At 45.8% G+C, this 16,561-nt stretch overlaps 1 protein-coding gene across 8 annotated transcripts in view; it reads left to right on the top strand.

Annotated features, from left to right (window-relative positions):
* The window catches only part of pnpla4 (patatin-like phospholipase domain containing 4), a 51,637-nt gene extending 35,076 nt beyond the window's left edge, over positions 1-16,561 (top strand). For all 8 annotated transcript variants that reach the window (XM_087988409.1, XM_087988408.1, XM_043692416.2 and 5 more), the window contains 2 exons: positions 14,502-14,654; positions 16,360-16,561. In XM_087988409.1, the coding sequence (XP_087844535.1) occupies positions 14,502-14,654; positions 16,360-16,500 (294 nt within the window). In that variant the 3' untranslated portion in view covers positions 16,501-16,561. The remainder of the gene's footprint in view (positions 1-14,501; positions 14,655-16,359) is intronic.

Below are 16,561 nucleotides of genomic sequence, written 5' to 3'. Positions count from 1 at the left end.
GGGTCTCTGGCGCTGTGAGGCTGCAGTGTTAACCACTGTGCCACCGTGCCGTCCAGGTGTTTGATACAATACCACACAATAGATGTGAGGAAGGTTATAGGTCATGATGTAAATAGGGACATTAACAACAAGGATACAAAATTAACTGAGTGGTAAGAAACAGAGAGTAATGGTCAATGGATATTTTTCGGGCTGGAGAAATGGTTTCTAGTGGAATTTCCCAGGGGACAATATTGGGGTGCTTGCTTTTCCTGATCCAAATGAATGACTTAGATCTTGGCAATCAGGGAGATATTTCAAAATTTGCAGACAAGACAAAACTTGGAAGAATTGTGAACTGTGAGGGCAGTATAGAACTCCACAAGGATACAGATGGGTTTGAGGAGTGGACTGGTAGGTGCCAGGTAAGGTTCCGTTCCTATGAGTTTGTACTTTGGTTGGAAGAACATGGACAGATAATGCAAAATAGGGAGTACAATTCTGAAGAAGGTACCGGAGGAGAAGAACCTGGATGTATGTGTGTACAGATCATTGGAGGTGGCAGGACAGGTAGGAAGAACAGTATATAAAGCATGCAGTGTTCTTGGCTTTGTTAATAGAGTTGAAAGCTTAGAGGACAAGAACTTGTATAAGGCACTTGTTAGACTTCTCCTAGAGGATTGTATATAGTTGTGGGTGTCACATTATAGGAAGTATTTGAATACATTGGAGAGAGTGCAGAAGCAATTTACAAGAATGGTATCAGAGATGATTTCAGTAGTAGACTCGCCAACTTTAAGAGCATTTAAATGGTCATTGGATAAACATATGGTTGAAAATGGACTAGTGTAGGTTAGATGGGCTTCAGATTGGTTCCACAGGTCGGTGCAACATAGAGGGCCGAACATGTTCTATGTTCCAACTTCAGTTGTGAAGGTCGATTTGAAGAAGTTGGGACTGTTCTCCTTGGAGAGAAGAAGGCTAAGAGACGATCAGACGATCAATAATGAGTGGGTTCGAAAGAGAAGAGAACTGTTCTCACTTGTAAAAGGAACAAGAGCAAGAAGGTAGAGACTTAAAGCAATCTGCAAAAAGAGCAAGAGGGAAATGAGGACAAACATTTTCACACAAGTAGTTAGAGGGTGGAATGTACTGCCTGAAAGTGTGGTGGATTCAGGTTCAATTGGAGAATTCGAGAGGTCATCGGATGATTATTTATGAAAAATAATGTGCTAGGGTATGGGGAGAAGCAGGAGATTGGCATCAGGTCATGGAACTTGTTTAATGGGCAAACTTGCTTCCTTTTACACCTTAGCACTTCCCTGATATTTTGATCGACAACCCATCCATCACCTTCAAGATTCAGTCTCTCCACCGTCAATTCATGGTAACAGCACGTGTATTGTCTATAAGATGCACTGTAGCAGATTCACCGAGGCCCCATAGACACCACCTTCCAAACTCAGGACTGCTACCATCTAGAAGCCAAGGGAAACAGAGATATGGAAGGATCATCAGCTGACAGTTCCTCTCTGAAGCATATACAATCCCAGCCTGGAAATATAATGCTGTGGCTTCACTGTGACTGGGTCAAAATCCTGGAACTCCCTTCCTTATGGCATTGTGGGTCCACCTGCACCAACTGGACTGCAGCGATTCAAGAAGGCAGCTCACCACCATCTTCTCTACCTGAGCTAGGAATGGGCAAAAAATGCTGTCGCAGCCAGAAGACCACATCCAGTGAATTAATAAAAATAAATAAATACATCCATATCATTCATCTGAACTACTCATTGTGATAGCGCAATAAACACTGTACAATTCAGGATTGAACTCATCCATTAGTTTACACCGGAGTGCGTGACTGTACTTAATTTACGAACAGCCTTGTAACAAAAGGTAGGAGAGGTCAATTCAGTTCCAACTCTTGTATCTGAAGCGAATGGATTTCTTTTGATTCAGGACAGTGTTAGATATCTAGAGACCCAGGTAAGGTTCTGGAGACCTGGGTTTGAATCCCACCACGGCAGATGGTGCAATTTGAATTCAATGAAAACCTGGAATTAAGAATCTATCACCATCGGTGGACCCCGCAGATGAGGATGACTTTGTCCTGCTCTCAGGGTGAGTCTGTAGGTGGCTGCACAGATCAATACAGCTACCACAGGCTGTGCCACACTTGGTGGTCGCTGGAAGGGGTGGGTGGATGGGTGGGGTTTGGGAGCACACTCCTTACGCTGTTTTCCCCTGGCTTCTGCTTCTTTCCGACAACACGTCTCGAGGTGCTCGACCCCTTCCCGGATACTGCTGCTCCACTTTGGTGGTCTCGGGCCAGTGATTCTCAGGTGTTGATGGGAATGCTGCACTTGAGGGTATCCCTGAAGTCTTTCCTCTGTCCACCTGGGGTTTGCCTGCTGTTTTGAAGCTGGGAGTAGAGCATCTGATTGGGAGTGTCGTGTTGGTCACCCAGATGATGACGATGAGTCCATTACCAATTGCTGAAAAATCCCTTGTGGTTTGCTAATTCCTTTAGGGAAGGAAACTGCCATCCTTACCTATTCTGGCCTACATGTGACTCTAGACCCACAGCTATGTGGTTGCCTCTCAACCTCGATCAGGGATAGGCAATAAATCCTGGCCTAGTTAGTGCTGCCGTCATCCTGTGAATATGTTTTTAAAAATACAGCGCAGTTTGACATCATTTGATGTATGATATCATCAGCAGTTTGGGGGTTGGTAACATGTGGGGCTTGCAGTGTTTTATGGCAGCCTTGACTCACCTGGAAGCCTCTCACCTTTTGAGTCTCAAGGCTCTGGATTCAAGCCTCCCCTGCAGGGCTTGAGCACCAAACTCAGGGCTGCCTGTCTGATGCTGCACTGTCAGAAACACAGCTGCTTTCACAACTTGTCAACCAAAGTACCCTTTGCAAGTGGGTGAGAAATCTCGTGGAACTACCTCAAAGAGCAGGGACTGCCATAACTTGTCACTTACAAAAGCAAATCACCTATTCCTTATCACATTGCTCTCCGTGGGTACTTGCTTGGTGCAAATTGGTTGCAGCAGTGACTAAACTTCAGAAACACTTTATTGACTGTAAAATCATTGAAGCATTCCTCTGTTGTCAAAATCGCTTGCGTATAAACGTTAATCTTTCCTTTTCTTCAAAAGAGCTACCACATCCAATTAGTCCCACTTTCCATCTCTGTCCCCAAAGTCCTGTACATTTTTCACTTTCAAATATTTATCAAATTCTCTTTTATGAGAGTTACTAACAACTCTTCTGCCACTTTTCCAGGCAGTCAGGATCTTATTGAATCGGGGAGCAGTCTGAAGGGGCCAGACTTCGCAAATCTAATTCACCGTGCAAAAATATTCTCTTCATCTTACTTCCAGGACTTTTACTAATGATCTGAAATCTTGTTTCTGGTCATTGACTCCCCAGCCAGTGAGGGTTTCTCTTTATTTGCGCCTTCAGATCTCAGATACTGGAGAAGGGTAAGAGTCATAGAGCATAGAAACAGACCTTTTGGTCCAACCAGTCCACACTGATCATAATCCCAAATAAACTAGTCCCATTTGCCTGCAGTTGGCCCCTATTCCTCCAAATGTTTCTCATTCATATATTTATCAATTTACTCTCACTTGTTATTGCGTCTGGCTGTGAACTTGTGAACTCGGCTGTACACTGCCTTGCCTTCCTCAGTCATTATTTCATTGGTGGCACCCCTCTGAGCCTGCATTAACTAACAGAACCTCACATCAACCAACAACACTAGCCTCCATTTGAGATGGAGGGTACATCCAAAAATATTATTACTGTAAACTTTGACCAGTATCTTATGAACCAGCATTCTTGATAAACCGGTAAAAATGATACACCTGAAATACCGAGTAGTCAGTTGAGGCTGCGGGTGAGAAGGCTCTCTGCCAGTAAGTTTTATTTAAGGCAAAGTTGCATTATTACTGAAGTGATTTATTCTGTTAGTAAAATGTAAGAGTGATGTGTATATCCCCCGCATTATGTTTCTGTTACACAGTGTGTATTTTTACATTGATTACGTGGACCTCTTGACTAGCTGGCACACTCCTGGTCCCATAGATGCTGGTTGATAAAAAGTTTGCTGTACAAAATTTCCATCATTCTATTTTACAAAAAGAAATGTGGGACATGAACACAGTTGTGGATCACAATAGATGGTTAATATGCTGTCACTGTTCAGTTCTGCAATTGTGGTTTATTGCGATAGGAAGTGTGTCAAAACTGTAGTGCCAACACCAGATCCTTGTTGCCTCTGACAACGATTGAGCAGATGGTGGCACACCAGGGTTCGCTAGCATCAGCTGGGGTGCTGGAAGTCTGTATGCAACACGTTTGAAGTGAAGTGTTGCAGACTGCCGTTGAGCTCGCAATTATGCAGCTGATTTTTAGCCGACCCTCTCATTATACAGATGGGAAAACCATTCCAAAGTCTCTGCTCAACAGCAACTTGCATTCGTGTATCCCCTGTGTTGTCCCAAGCTGCTTTTCAGGAGGGTAATCAGGTAAAGTTTGACAAGTGGCTGGAGATATTCACAGCTCAGATGAAGATGTGAAGTTGAGAAGAAGGACCTTTACTTAAATTGTAGAGAGACAAGGAGCTGATGGTACTTGGCAAGAGGGTGCCGGGATCCGGGATCTGAGCTGAAATATCTGAAAAGCAGAGCCAGTGAGACAATTAAACAGTGTGTATGTGAATTCTGTCCTGGAGAGATGAAAGAATGATGAAATGAGGTGAGATGGGGCAGTGTTCAGGAGCTGGAATGACATGGTACTGTTAACTCATCTGAGCTCTTGGCATGGAGCTATGTTGAGTCTGTCAAATCGTTGATGCACATTGCACAAGTTCAAATGTAACGGGACAAAAGAAATTGGCCAAATGAAGAGAGAAATTAAAACATAAAATCAATAACTGTCCCCAAGTCATGTAACATGTCTCAAGTTGTAGATTAGTAATCTCCAACTATAGTCCTGAAGCCAAATAAAACTATTTACTGCCTATGTTTACTATGCAAAGCTTATTCACATCAGAGCTGAAAATATGTTGCTGGAAAAGCGCAGCAGGTCGGCAGCATCCAAGGAACAGGAGAATCGACGTTTCGGGCATAAGCCCTTCTTCAGGAAATCACATCAATATCAATTTTCTTTTAGTGGAAAATAAACTGTTGTGCAGAAATGGGTATATGGTGGAATATTATTCAAGTAGATTAGTAAGCATTAGACAGATGATTGAAGCTCAGTAAAAACACTGGTAAAAATATCTTTAGGAATCTTTATGAATTGCTGCTTTCAGCTCTTGCTGCCATAGAATTACATTAGTGTTAGAGTTAAGATAATTAACTATGTCAGATTCACATATAATTCTTTTTTTGCTGTTTCTCTTCCAATTTTATTATGGAAATTGTGATAGTTCAGAGTGTTGCAGTTGTTCAGGATCTGGTGATTAATTGGCAGCACAGAGCAGGCTGATCCTGCAATGAGCAGTTTGCAACAGGAGCAATCAGCAAGGGGGAATTATGGCTGATTTATGTTTGCATCCTTCCTGAACCGAGGAGTACTGTGTATGAGATTATCCACCTTGGTGGCAAAAGAACAGAAAGGCAGATTATTTCTGAATGGTGGCTGTTTAGGATGAGGTGAGGTGGACCAAGACCTGGGTATCATGGTGGAGGAGTCGCTGAATGTTTGCATGCACGTTCAGAATACAGTGAGGAAAGCTAATAGCACGCTGGTCTTCATCGTAAGAGGATTTGAGTATGGGAGCAGGGATGTCTTACAGCAATGATACAGGACCTTGGTGAGGCCACACCTCAAGTATTACGTGCAGTTTTGATCTCCCAGTCTGAGAAAGGACTTTCTTGCTCTTGAGGGAATTCAGCAAAGGTTCACCAGACTGATTCCCGGGATGGCAGGACTGACAAATGAAGAAAAACTGGATCAACTGGACTTGTAATCCTTGGAATTTAGAAGAATGAGGGGGATCTCATAGAAAGGTGGGCAGCACGGTGGCCCAGTGGTTAGCACTGCTGCCTCACAGCGCCTGTAGACCCGGGTCAATTCCCGACTCAGGCGACTGACTGTGTGGAGTTTGCACATTCTCCCCGTGTCTGCGTGGGTTTCCTCCGGGTGCTCCGGTTTCCTCCCACAGTCCCAAGATGTGCGGGTCAGGTGAATTGGCCATGCTAAATTGCCCGTAGTGTTAGGTTAAAGGGGTAAAGGTAGGGGTATGGGTGGGTTGCGCTTCGGCGGGTCGGTGTGGACTTGTTGGGCCGAAGGGCCTGTTTCCACACTGTAAGTAATCTAAACATATAAAATCCTGGTGGGACTGGACAGGCTAGATGCAGGAAGAATGTTCCTAATGTAGGGGAAGTCTAGAACTTGAGGTCACAGTCTAAGAGTAAGGGGTAAGTCATTCAGGAGTGAGATGAGGAAGAGTTTCTTCACTCAGGGAGGTGAGAGCCTGTGGAATTCTCTCCCACAGGAAGCTATTGGGGTAAGTTCACGAGATAGATTCAAGAGGAAGCTGGATGTGGCCCTTGTAGCTTAAAAAATCAAGGAGTATGGAGAGAAAGCAGGAATGGGGTACTGAGATGATTATATGGAATGGTGGAGCAGGCTCGAAGGGCCGAATAGCCTACTCCTGCTCCTATTGTCTATGTCTCTAAATCTGCAGCAATGGAGCATAGGATTCCATTAATAGCAGAATAGGAACTTTGTGAAAAGAAATATCATCAATGCTTCCCTGAAAAGGTCAATCATCTCTCCCAACTCGTGGGAAAGTCTGGATTGGGACTGGTCAATACAGGGCAAGGTTCATCTGGGATGGGAGAAAACATATCGGGAAACTTCGTTAGAAATCTGCAGAGGCAACGCCGCGACATTGGAGGGGTTGCACAAACCTCTCAAACAGGTTTTCTGTCCAGTCCTGCCCCCCACATATGACACAATCTACCTCACAATCTATTGAACCCGTGTAATTTCCCAAACCTGAGTGGCGGTCTAAGATGAAGAATAAATATGGCAGTGGTGTAGAGCTGTATTCTGTTAATATTGAGAATAAGGTATAACATTGGTAGCAATTAATGAGGCCATAGGGACATATAGCGCGAATACAGACCCTTTGGTCTAACCGGTCCATGCTGACCGTAATTCCAAATTGAACTAGTCCCACCTGCCAGCCCCTGGTCCATATCCCTCCAAACATTTCTTATTCATGTGCTTATCCAAATGTCGTCTTAACATTGTAATTGTACCGATATCTACCACTTCCTCTGGAAGTTCATTCCACACGCAAACCACCTTCTGTGTTAAAACTTTGCCCCTCATGTCTTTTGAAAATATCTTTCCACTTCTTAAAACTGTGCCTTGAAATCCTATATCCCAGGGAAAAGATAACTGCCATTAATTCTATCTATACCCCTTATGATTTTATAAACTCTACAAGATGGTCTCTGAACCTCCTATGCTTCAGTGAAAAAATCCCCAGCTTAACCAACCTTACTTTATAAACCTTCAAAACCATTTGGACATTGTACTGTCTCAGTGATGGAGCTGGGTATTGTACTGTCTCAGTGACGGAGCTGGGTATTGTACTGTCTCAGTGACGGAGCTGGATATTGTACTGTCTCAGTGACGGATCTGGATATTGTACTGGCTCAGTGACGGAGCTGGATATTGTACTGTCTCAGTGACGAAGCTGGATATTGTACTGTCTCAGTGACGGAGCTGGATATTGTACTGTCTCAGTGACGGAGCTGGATATTGTACTGTCTCAGTGACGGAGCTGGATATTGTACTGTCTCAGTGACGGAGCTGGGTATTGTACTGGCTCAGTGACGGAGCTGGATATTGTACTGGCTCAGTGACGGAGCTGGATATTGTACTGTCTCAGTGACGGAGCTGGATATTGTACTGTCTCGGTGACGGAGCTGGGTATTGTACTGTCTCGGTGACGGAGCTGGGTATTGTACTGTCTCGGTGACGGAGCTGGGTATTGTACTGTCTCAGTGACGGAGCTGGGTATTGTACTGTCTCGGTGACGGAGCTGGGTATTGTACTGGCTCAGTGACGAAGCTGGATATTGTACTGTCTCAGTGACGGAGCTGGATATTGTACTGTCTCGGTGACGGAGCTGGGTATTGTACTGTCTCGGTGACGGAGCTGGGTATTGTACTGTCTCGGTGACGGAGCTGGGTATTGTACTGGCTCAGTGACGGAGCTGGGTATTGTACTGTCTCGGTGACGGAGCTGGGTATTGTACTGTCTCGGTGACGGAGCTGGGTATTGTACTGTCTCGGTGACGGAGCTGGGTATTGTACTGTCTCGGTGACGGAGCTGGATATTGTACTGGCTCGGTGACGGAGCTGGGTATTGTACTGGCTCAGTGACGGAGCTGGATATTGTACTGTCTCAGTGACGGAGCTGGATATTGTACTGTCTCAGTGACGGAGCTGGATATTGTACTGTCTCAGTGACGGAGCTGGATATTGTACTGTCTCGGTGACGGAGCTGGGTATTGTACTGTCTCGGTGACGGAGCTGGATATTGTACTGTCTCAGTGAAGGAGCTGGTATTGTACAGTCTCGGTGACGGAGCTGGGTATCGTACTGGCTCAGTGACGGATCTGGGTATTGTACTGTCTCAGTGACGGAGCTGGGTATCGTACTGTCTCGGTGACGGAGCTGGGTATTGTACTGGCTCAGTGACGGAGCTGGGTATCGTACTGGCTCAGTGACGGAGCTGGATATTGTACTGTTTCGGTGAAGGAGCTGGTATTGTACTGTCTTGGTGACGGAGCTGGTATTGTACTGTCTCGGTGACGGAACTGGTATTGTACTGTCTCGGTGACGGAGCTGGTATTGTACTGTCTCGGTGATGGATCTGGATATCGTACTGGCTCAGAGACGGAGCTGGATATCGTATGTCTCAGTGACAGAGCTGGGTATTGTACTGTCTCAGTGACAGAGCTGGGTATTGTACTGTCTCAGTGACGGAGCTGGGTTTTGTACTGTCTCAGTGACGGAGCTGGGTATCGTACTGTCTCAGTGACGGAGCTGGGTATCGTACTGTCTCAGTGACGGAGCTGGGTATCGTACTGTCTCAGTGACGGATCTGGGTATCGTACTGTCTCAGTGACGGAGCTGGGTATCGTACTGTCTCAGTGACGGAGCTGGGTATTGTACTGTCTCAGTGACGGAGCTGGGTATTGTACTGTCTCAGTGACGGAGCTGGGTATTGTACTGTCTCAGTGACGGAGCTGGGTATTGTACTGTCTCAGTGACGGATCTGGGTATTGTACTGTCTCAGTGACGGATCTGGGTATTGTACTGTCTCAGTGACGGATCTGGGTATCGTACTGTCTCAGTGACAGAGCTGGGTTTTGTACTGTCTCAGTGACGGAGCTGGGTATCGTACTGTCTCAGTGACGGAGCTGGGTTTTGTACTGTCTCAGTAATAGAGCTGTGTATCGTACTGTCTCGGTGACGGAGCTGGGTATCGTACTGTCTCGGTGACGGAGCTGGGTATCGTACTGTCTCGGTGACGGAGCTGGGTATCGTACTGTCTCGGTGACGGAGCTGGGTATCGTACTGTCTCGGTGACGGAGCTGGGTATCGTACTGTCTCGGTGACGGAGCTGGGTATCGTACTGTCTCGGTGACGGAGCTGGGTATCGTACTGTCTCGGTGACGGAGCTGGTATTGTACTGTCTCGGTGACGGAGCTGGGTATCGGACTGTCTCGGTGACGGAGCTGGGTATCGTACTGGCTCAGTGATGGAGCTAGGTATCGTACTGGCTCAGTGATGGAGCTAGATATTGTACTGTCTCAGGGACGGAGCTGGGTATTGTACTGTCTCAGTAATAGAGCTGTGTATCATACTGTCTCGGTGACGGAACTGGATATCGTACAGGCTCAGAGACGGAGCTGGATATCGTACTGTCTCAGTGACAGAGCTGGGTATTGTACTGTCTCGGTGACGGAGCTGGTATTGTACTGTCTCGGTGACGGAGCTGGTATTGTACTGTCTAGGTGACGGAACTGGTATTGTACTGTCTCGGTGACGGAGCTGGTACTGTACTGTCTCGGTGACGGAACTGGATGTCGTACTGGCTCCGAGACGGAGCTGGATATCGTATGTCTCAGTGACAGAGCTGGGTATTGTACTGTCTCAGTAATAGAGCTGTGTATCATACTGTCTCGGTGACGGAACTGGATATCGTACAGGCTCAGAGACGGAGCTGGATATCGTACTGTCTCAGTGACAGAGCTGGGTATTGTACTGTCTCGGTGACGGAGCTGGTATTGTACTGTCTCGGTGACGGAGCTGGTATTGTACTGTCTCGGTGACGGAGCTGGGTATTGTACTATCTCGGTGACGGAGCTGGGTATCGTACTGTCTCGGTGACGGAGCTGGGTATTGTACTGTCTTGGTGACGGAGCTGGGTATTGTACTGTCTCAGTGACAGAGCTGGGTATTGTACTGTCTCGGTGACGGAGCTGGGTATTGTACTATCTCGGTGACGGAGCTGGATATCGTACTGTCTCAGTGACGGAGCTGGGTATTGTACTATCTCGGTGACGGAGCTGGGTATTGTACTGTCTCGGTGACGGAGCTGGGTATTGTACTGTCTCAGTGACGGAGCTGGGTATTGTACTGTCTCAGTGACGGAGCTGGATATTGTACTGTCTCAGTGACGGAGCTGGGTATTGTACTGTCTCAGTGACGGAGCTGGGTATTGTACTGTATCAGTGACGGAGCTGGATATTGTACTGTCTCAGTGATGGAGCTGGGTATCGTTCTGTCTCAGTGACGGAGCTGGGTATTGTACTGTCTCAGTAATAGATCTGTGTATCGTACTGTCTCGATGACGGAACTGGATATCGTACTGTCTCAGTGACAGAGCTGGGTTTTGTACTGTCTCAGTAATAGAGCTGGGTATCGTACTGTCTCGATGACGGAGCTGGGTATCGTACTGTCTCGGTGACGGAGCTGGGTATCGTACTGTCTCAGTGACAAGATGGGTATTGTACTGTCTCAGTGACGGAGCTGGTATTGTACTGTCTCGGCGACGGAGCTGGTATTGTACTCTCAGTGACGGATCTGGGTATCGTACTGGCTCAGTGACGGAGCTGGGTATTGTACTGGCTCAGTGATGGAGCTAGATATTGTACTGTCTCAGGGACGGAGCTGGGTATTGTACTGTCTAGGTGACGGAACTGGTATTGTACTGTCTCGGTGACGGAGCTGGTACTGTACTGTCTCGGTGACGGAACTGGATGTCGTACTGGCTCAGAGACGGAGCTGGATATCGTATGTCTCAGTGACAGAGCTGGGTATTGTACTGTCTCAGTGACGGAGCTGGATATTGTACTGTCTCAGTGACGGAGCTGGGTTTTGTACTGTCTCAGTAATAGAGCTGTGTATCATACTGTCTTGGTGACGGAACTGGATATCGTACTGGCTCAGAGACGGAGCTGGATATCGTACTGTCTCAGTGACGGAGCTGGTATTGTACTGTCTCGGTGACGGAGCTGGGTATTGTACTATCTCGGTGACGGAGCTGGGTATCGTACTGTCTCGGTGACGGAGCTGGGTATCGTACTGTCTCAGTGACGGAGCTGGGTATTGTACTGTCTCGGTGACGGAGCTGGGTATTGTACTATCTCGGTGACGGAGCTGGATATCGTACTGTCTCAGTGACGGAGCTGGGTATTGTACTGTCTCAGTAATAGAGCTGTATATCGTACTGTCTCGGTGACGGAGCTGTGTATCTTACTGTCTCGGTGACGGAGCTGGGTATTGTACTGTCTCAGTGACGGAGCTGGGTATTGTACTGTCTCAGTGACGGAGCTGGGTATTGTACTGTCTCAGTGACGGAGCTGGGTATTGTACTGTCTCAGTGACGGAGCTGGATATTGTACTGTCTCAGTGACGGAGCTGGGTATTGTACTGTCTCAGTGACGGAGCTGGGTATTGTACTGTCTCAGTGACGGAGCTGGGTATTGTACTGTCTCAGTGACGGAGCTGGGTATTGTACTGTCCCGGTGACGGAGCTGGGAATTGTACTGTCTCAGTGATCGAGCTGGGTATTGTACTGTCTCGGTGACGGAGCTGGGAATTGTACTGTCTCGGTGACGGAGCTGAGTATTGTACTGTCTCAGTGACGGAGCTGGGTATCGTAATGTCTCGGTGATGGAGCTGGCTATTCTACTGTCTCGGTGACGGAACAGTGTGGTGACATTGTCTCTTGTTGGTGATGAACATTGCCAGGCCCTCCTATAGCTTCAGATGCCACATTATTTGTCATGTATCATGGCAAGCCTGGAACCTGTCCCTGAGCTGCTGCATTTGAACGTGGACCGCTTCAGTATCTGCGGAGTAGTGAATGGTGCTGAAAATTGTGCAGTCATCAGTGAACATACCCTCCCCGTCTTATGATGGAGGGAAGGTTGTTGATGAAGCAGCTGAAGATGGCCTCGGGCCCTGGTCTGAGAAACTCCTGCAGAGATGTCCTCGAACTGACTTGACCTCCAACAACTACAACCTTTTTTTTGTGTTAGGTGTGACTCCAACCAGCAGTGAAGTTTCTTCAAATCCCATTGTCTTCAGTTTTGCCAGGACTCCTTGATGCCCCAGTCTGTTATGTACTGCCTTGACATTAAAGGCAGTCAATCTCATCTCACCTTTGCAATTCAGCTCTTTTGTCCAAATTTGAACCAGAGCATTAATGAGGTCAGGAGCTGAATGGGCCAAATTGGCAGTCTATGAGAGGGTTATTACATCTGACCAAAAGGACTAATGTATTGTTCCCAAGGTTCCTAGACTACAAATGCTGGGAACTTAACATTGGGGAATTAGTTTCGGTTGCCTGAGTTATGTTTATGTATTGCTCGTACTAAGGATGGAACAGAGATGCTCATTGCATCAATTTGAGGTGGATTCGAAACCCAGTCCTAACCTAAAGGAATTAAAACACAGACAGTGAGCCACTGACGGTCTTATTAAATGCCAGAGCAGGCTCATGAGATTGAATAGTCTACTTCTGCTCCTAAGTTGTGTGTCCTGCACTGAAAAACCAAAGTTTGGTTTTTCAGTCCAATTCTCTCCTCCCCTGCCAGACTGGCCTTTTCTGTTACTGTTGGGTATCAGTGGATGCATTCCTGTTTCAGAATCAGCAAGTCCAACATTGTCCTGCAGAAAATTGAGCCCTGCACCTTGGCCGACACTCCAATGGAGCATTGCCAGAGCTGTTAGAATGGAATTTAAATTGAGACTTGGTTTTCCCTCTCCAGTGCATGTAAAATATTCCATTGCATGATATCACAGAAGTGATGGTGTCCAGACCAACACAGATTTCCCGTACAACGTCATAAAAACAACTTACCTGGTTATCGCAGATACAGAAGCAAAATACTACAGATGTTGGGAATCTGGACTAAGAATAGAAAGAGCTGGAAAAGCTCAGCAGGTCGGACAGCATCTGGAGAGAGAAACTCTAAACATTTCAGGTCAATGGCCTTTCATTAGACCATCAACTGGAAATGCTAATTCTGAATCTCCTCATACACGCTGCCTGGTTTGCCGGATTTTCCCTCTGTTCTTTACTTGGTGTTGATCTGGTAACACCAGTTTTTATGGAACCTTGCTGGATCAAATGGTTTCAGGTGAAAGGGGAAAGATTTAAAAGGAACATAACAAGCAACTTGTTTATGTAGAGGGTGGTGTGTGTATGTCATTTAAAAGGCATTTGGATAGATACATGAATAGGAAGGGTTTGGAGGGGTATGTGCCAAATGTTGGCAAATGGGACTAGATAAGTTGTTGTGTCACCACAGTCTTACCAGACCATAGGGGCTGCTCTCTCATTCGAGAGAAGCGACTGGTGGTGATTTAACCTGAGGACCACCAGACCTCAGCTGAGGGAAGAGGTTGAGAAGGAGAATCCTTCATGATTAACCTCAAACCGGTGACAGGAACTGAATCCACGCTGTTGGCATTACACTGCTCTGTAAACCAACAATTCAGCCAACTGAGCTGAACCGATTCCCAGGACTAGATTAATTTAGGGTATCTAGTCAGTATGGACGAGTTGGACTGAAGTGTCTGTTTCTGTGTTGTACACCTCTATGGCTTTGCTGTGTTTTCTGTGTTATGATGTTCAGTGAAATCTTATTATTGCCATTTCAATTCACAAGTACTTCAGTGACGGTAAAGCACTTTGGGATGCCCAGTGGTCGTGGAAGGTGATGTATAAATAAACACTACTATAAAGTAAAACTCTGGTTATAAATGTTGCAATCATAAATAAAATGGGGAAAATTTCAGTGTGATGACTGGAGCAGGGTAAGTGGTTCTTAAATGAAAAATTAGGTGTGTTAACAGTTTTGTTGCTGTGTATACTGAAAGATTTATTGGTTCTGCTTTATTCACTCTGACCCCCTGAACAGGGATCTCAATCTAAAACCTTGCTGGTTTTTGTTGCTAGATGTGGATTGATGGTGGATTAACAAACAGACTTCCAATTTTATCCACTGGACAGACCGTGACTGTTTCCCCTTTCAGTGGGAAATTGGATATCTGCCCTCAAGACAGGTCCCAAAGCAATCTATATGTCATGATTGCTAAGCAAGAGTTTATCGTAAGTGCTTTTCAAAGTGAGCTTTCTGGTCAAGTGCTTAAAAACAACAGTTTCCTTATTTCAAAGATGTTGATTTAAGTATTTTCCATTGTTTAAGTACCTGCACCTTAACAGTGCGGTTTTGCAACGGCCATTGAAACCATAATGTTGTTTGCACTGGTGATGCATTTATTGACCTGGTTGTGACCTCCATGTACAATTAGGCCCTGATTTTAAAAATAATTACTCACAGGATGTGGGCAGCGCTGGCTTGGCCAGCATTTATTGCCCAAAAGGTGATTATGAGTCAACCACATTGCTGTGGGTCTGGAGTCCTATGTTAGCCAGACCAGGCAAGGATAGCAGTTTCCTTCTCTAAAGGAAATTGGTGATTCAGATGGGTTTTCCCAACAATTGGCAATGATTACATGGTCGTCATTGGATCCTTAATTCCAGATTCTTTATTGAATTCAAATTCCACCATCTGCCATGGTGGGATTCGATCTTGGGTCTCCAGAACACTAGCTGAGTTGTCTAGCGATAATACCACTAGCTATTGCTTCCCCATTTGACAGTGTATCAAAGCAAAGTGATCTTTGTGGAGGATGAAGCCATGCTCTGGCTTTTCTCCAAATCTGGATTGGTGTTAATATCCCAATGTCTTCTCATATACCTTGGCGATTGAGGAATATAAATTGATCTGAAGATGGGCATGTGTAGTGATTGTACAGAGGGCAGGCAGCTGGACCTCAATCTGAGTTCCCTGATTAGGGCTCTTAATCTGGTTTAATCAGGGAGCCCTGGCTGACATGAATGGGTGAATGTTAGGGATATTGAGTGCCTGACTCAGTGAGAGGCAGAGCTATTGTCAAAGCATTTGTTAATGAAGGGTGATTGGTGATGAGATTTCAGCATGATGGGGTCAACCCCAAGGCTTCCGTGACTGGTTTCCTAGAGAAAGCCTGAAAAATATCCAACTGCCGAAAACAAACTGTAAGGACTATGCTTTGAATCTAAGACCTGTTTATTAAATGGTAGACAGGGTGGTGAAGGATGCATTTGGCACGCATACCTTCATTAGTCAGAGCATTGAGTAGATGTGTTGGGGTGTCATGTTACAGGAGAAGTTGGGACAGTTTCCTCTGGAGATGAGGAGGTTGAGAGAAGATTCGATACAGGTAATTAAAATCGTATGGGGTGCAAACAGAGTAGATGTGAGGGGGGAAGGATCGAGACTTGGCGGCAAAGATATCAGGGATTGACAGAAGAAAAGCAAAGGCAAAATGAAGCGAATCTTCCTCGAGTGGAAGGAAGTGGTTAGGATCTGGATAACCCTGTCTGAGATTGTGGTGAGGGCAGATGCACTCAAAACTTTCATGTGAGAGTTGGATCATTATCTGAAATGAAAATATATAGTGCTGGAGGGAAAGGGTAGGACAGAGGCATGAGGTGAACTGTATCTTCAGAGGGCCAACAGGCTCACAACAGGCCAAATGGCTTCCTTCATTGCCATTACTGTAATAAGGTGCTATGATTTCATTCTGTGATCTTTTGCTGACTGCAAATATTACATTTCTTGCAGATAATCCTTTGTGTCAGGGCTGTTGACTTTAATAAGCAGGTCATCAATTCCTGCGTTTGACACTATGTGTGCTGTCTTAATAATTCTTTGTTTTCTGTTGTTTCTTCCTCTCTTTCACACTGCCCTCCCTTATTCCAACTACAGTTGTCCGTTGCAAATTTTGTGAGGCTCAGACAGGCACTGTTTCCACCAGGGCAAGCCACGATGGAGTCCCTGTATCACAAAGGATTCAGCGACACTTTGAGGTTTCTACAGAGTAAAAACAATTTCCAACCGTTGTCTTAATGTCACCTGTCTGAATGCTGCGTTGTAAATCGATAAAAGTATGATATTAAGAATGACTAAG

Source organism: Chiloscyllium plagiosum, unplaced genomic scaffold (assembly GCF_037043375.1).
Source record: "Chiloscyllium plagiosum isolate Xiang-an unplaced genomic scaffold, Cpla_swu_hap1 HiC_scaffold_6, whole genome shotgun sequence".
In the NCBI taxonomy this organism is placed as follows: Eukaryota; Metazoa; Chordata; class Chondrichthyes; order Orectolobiformes; family Hemiscylliidae; genus Chiloscyllium; species Chiloscyllium plagiosum.
This window is presented reverse-complemented; position numbering and strand designations above follow the sequence as displayed.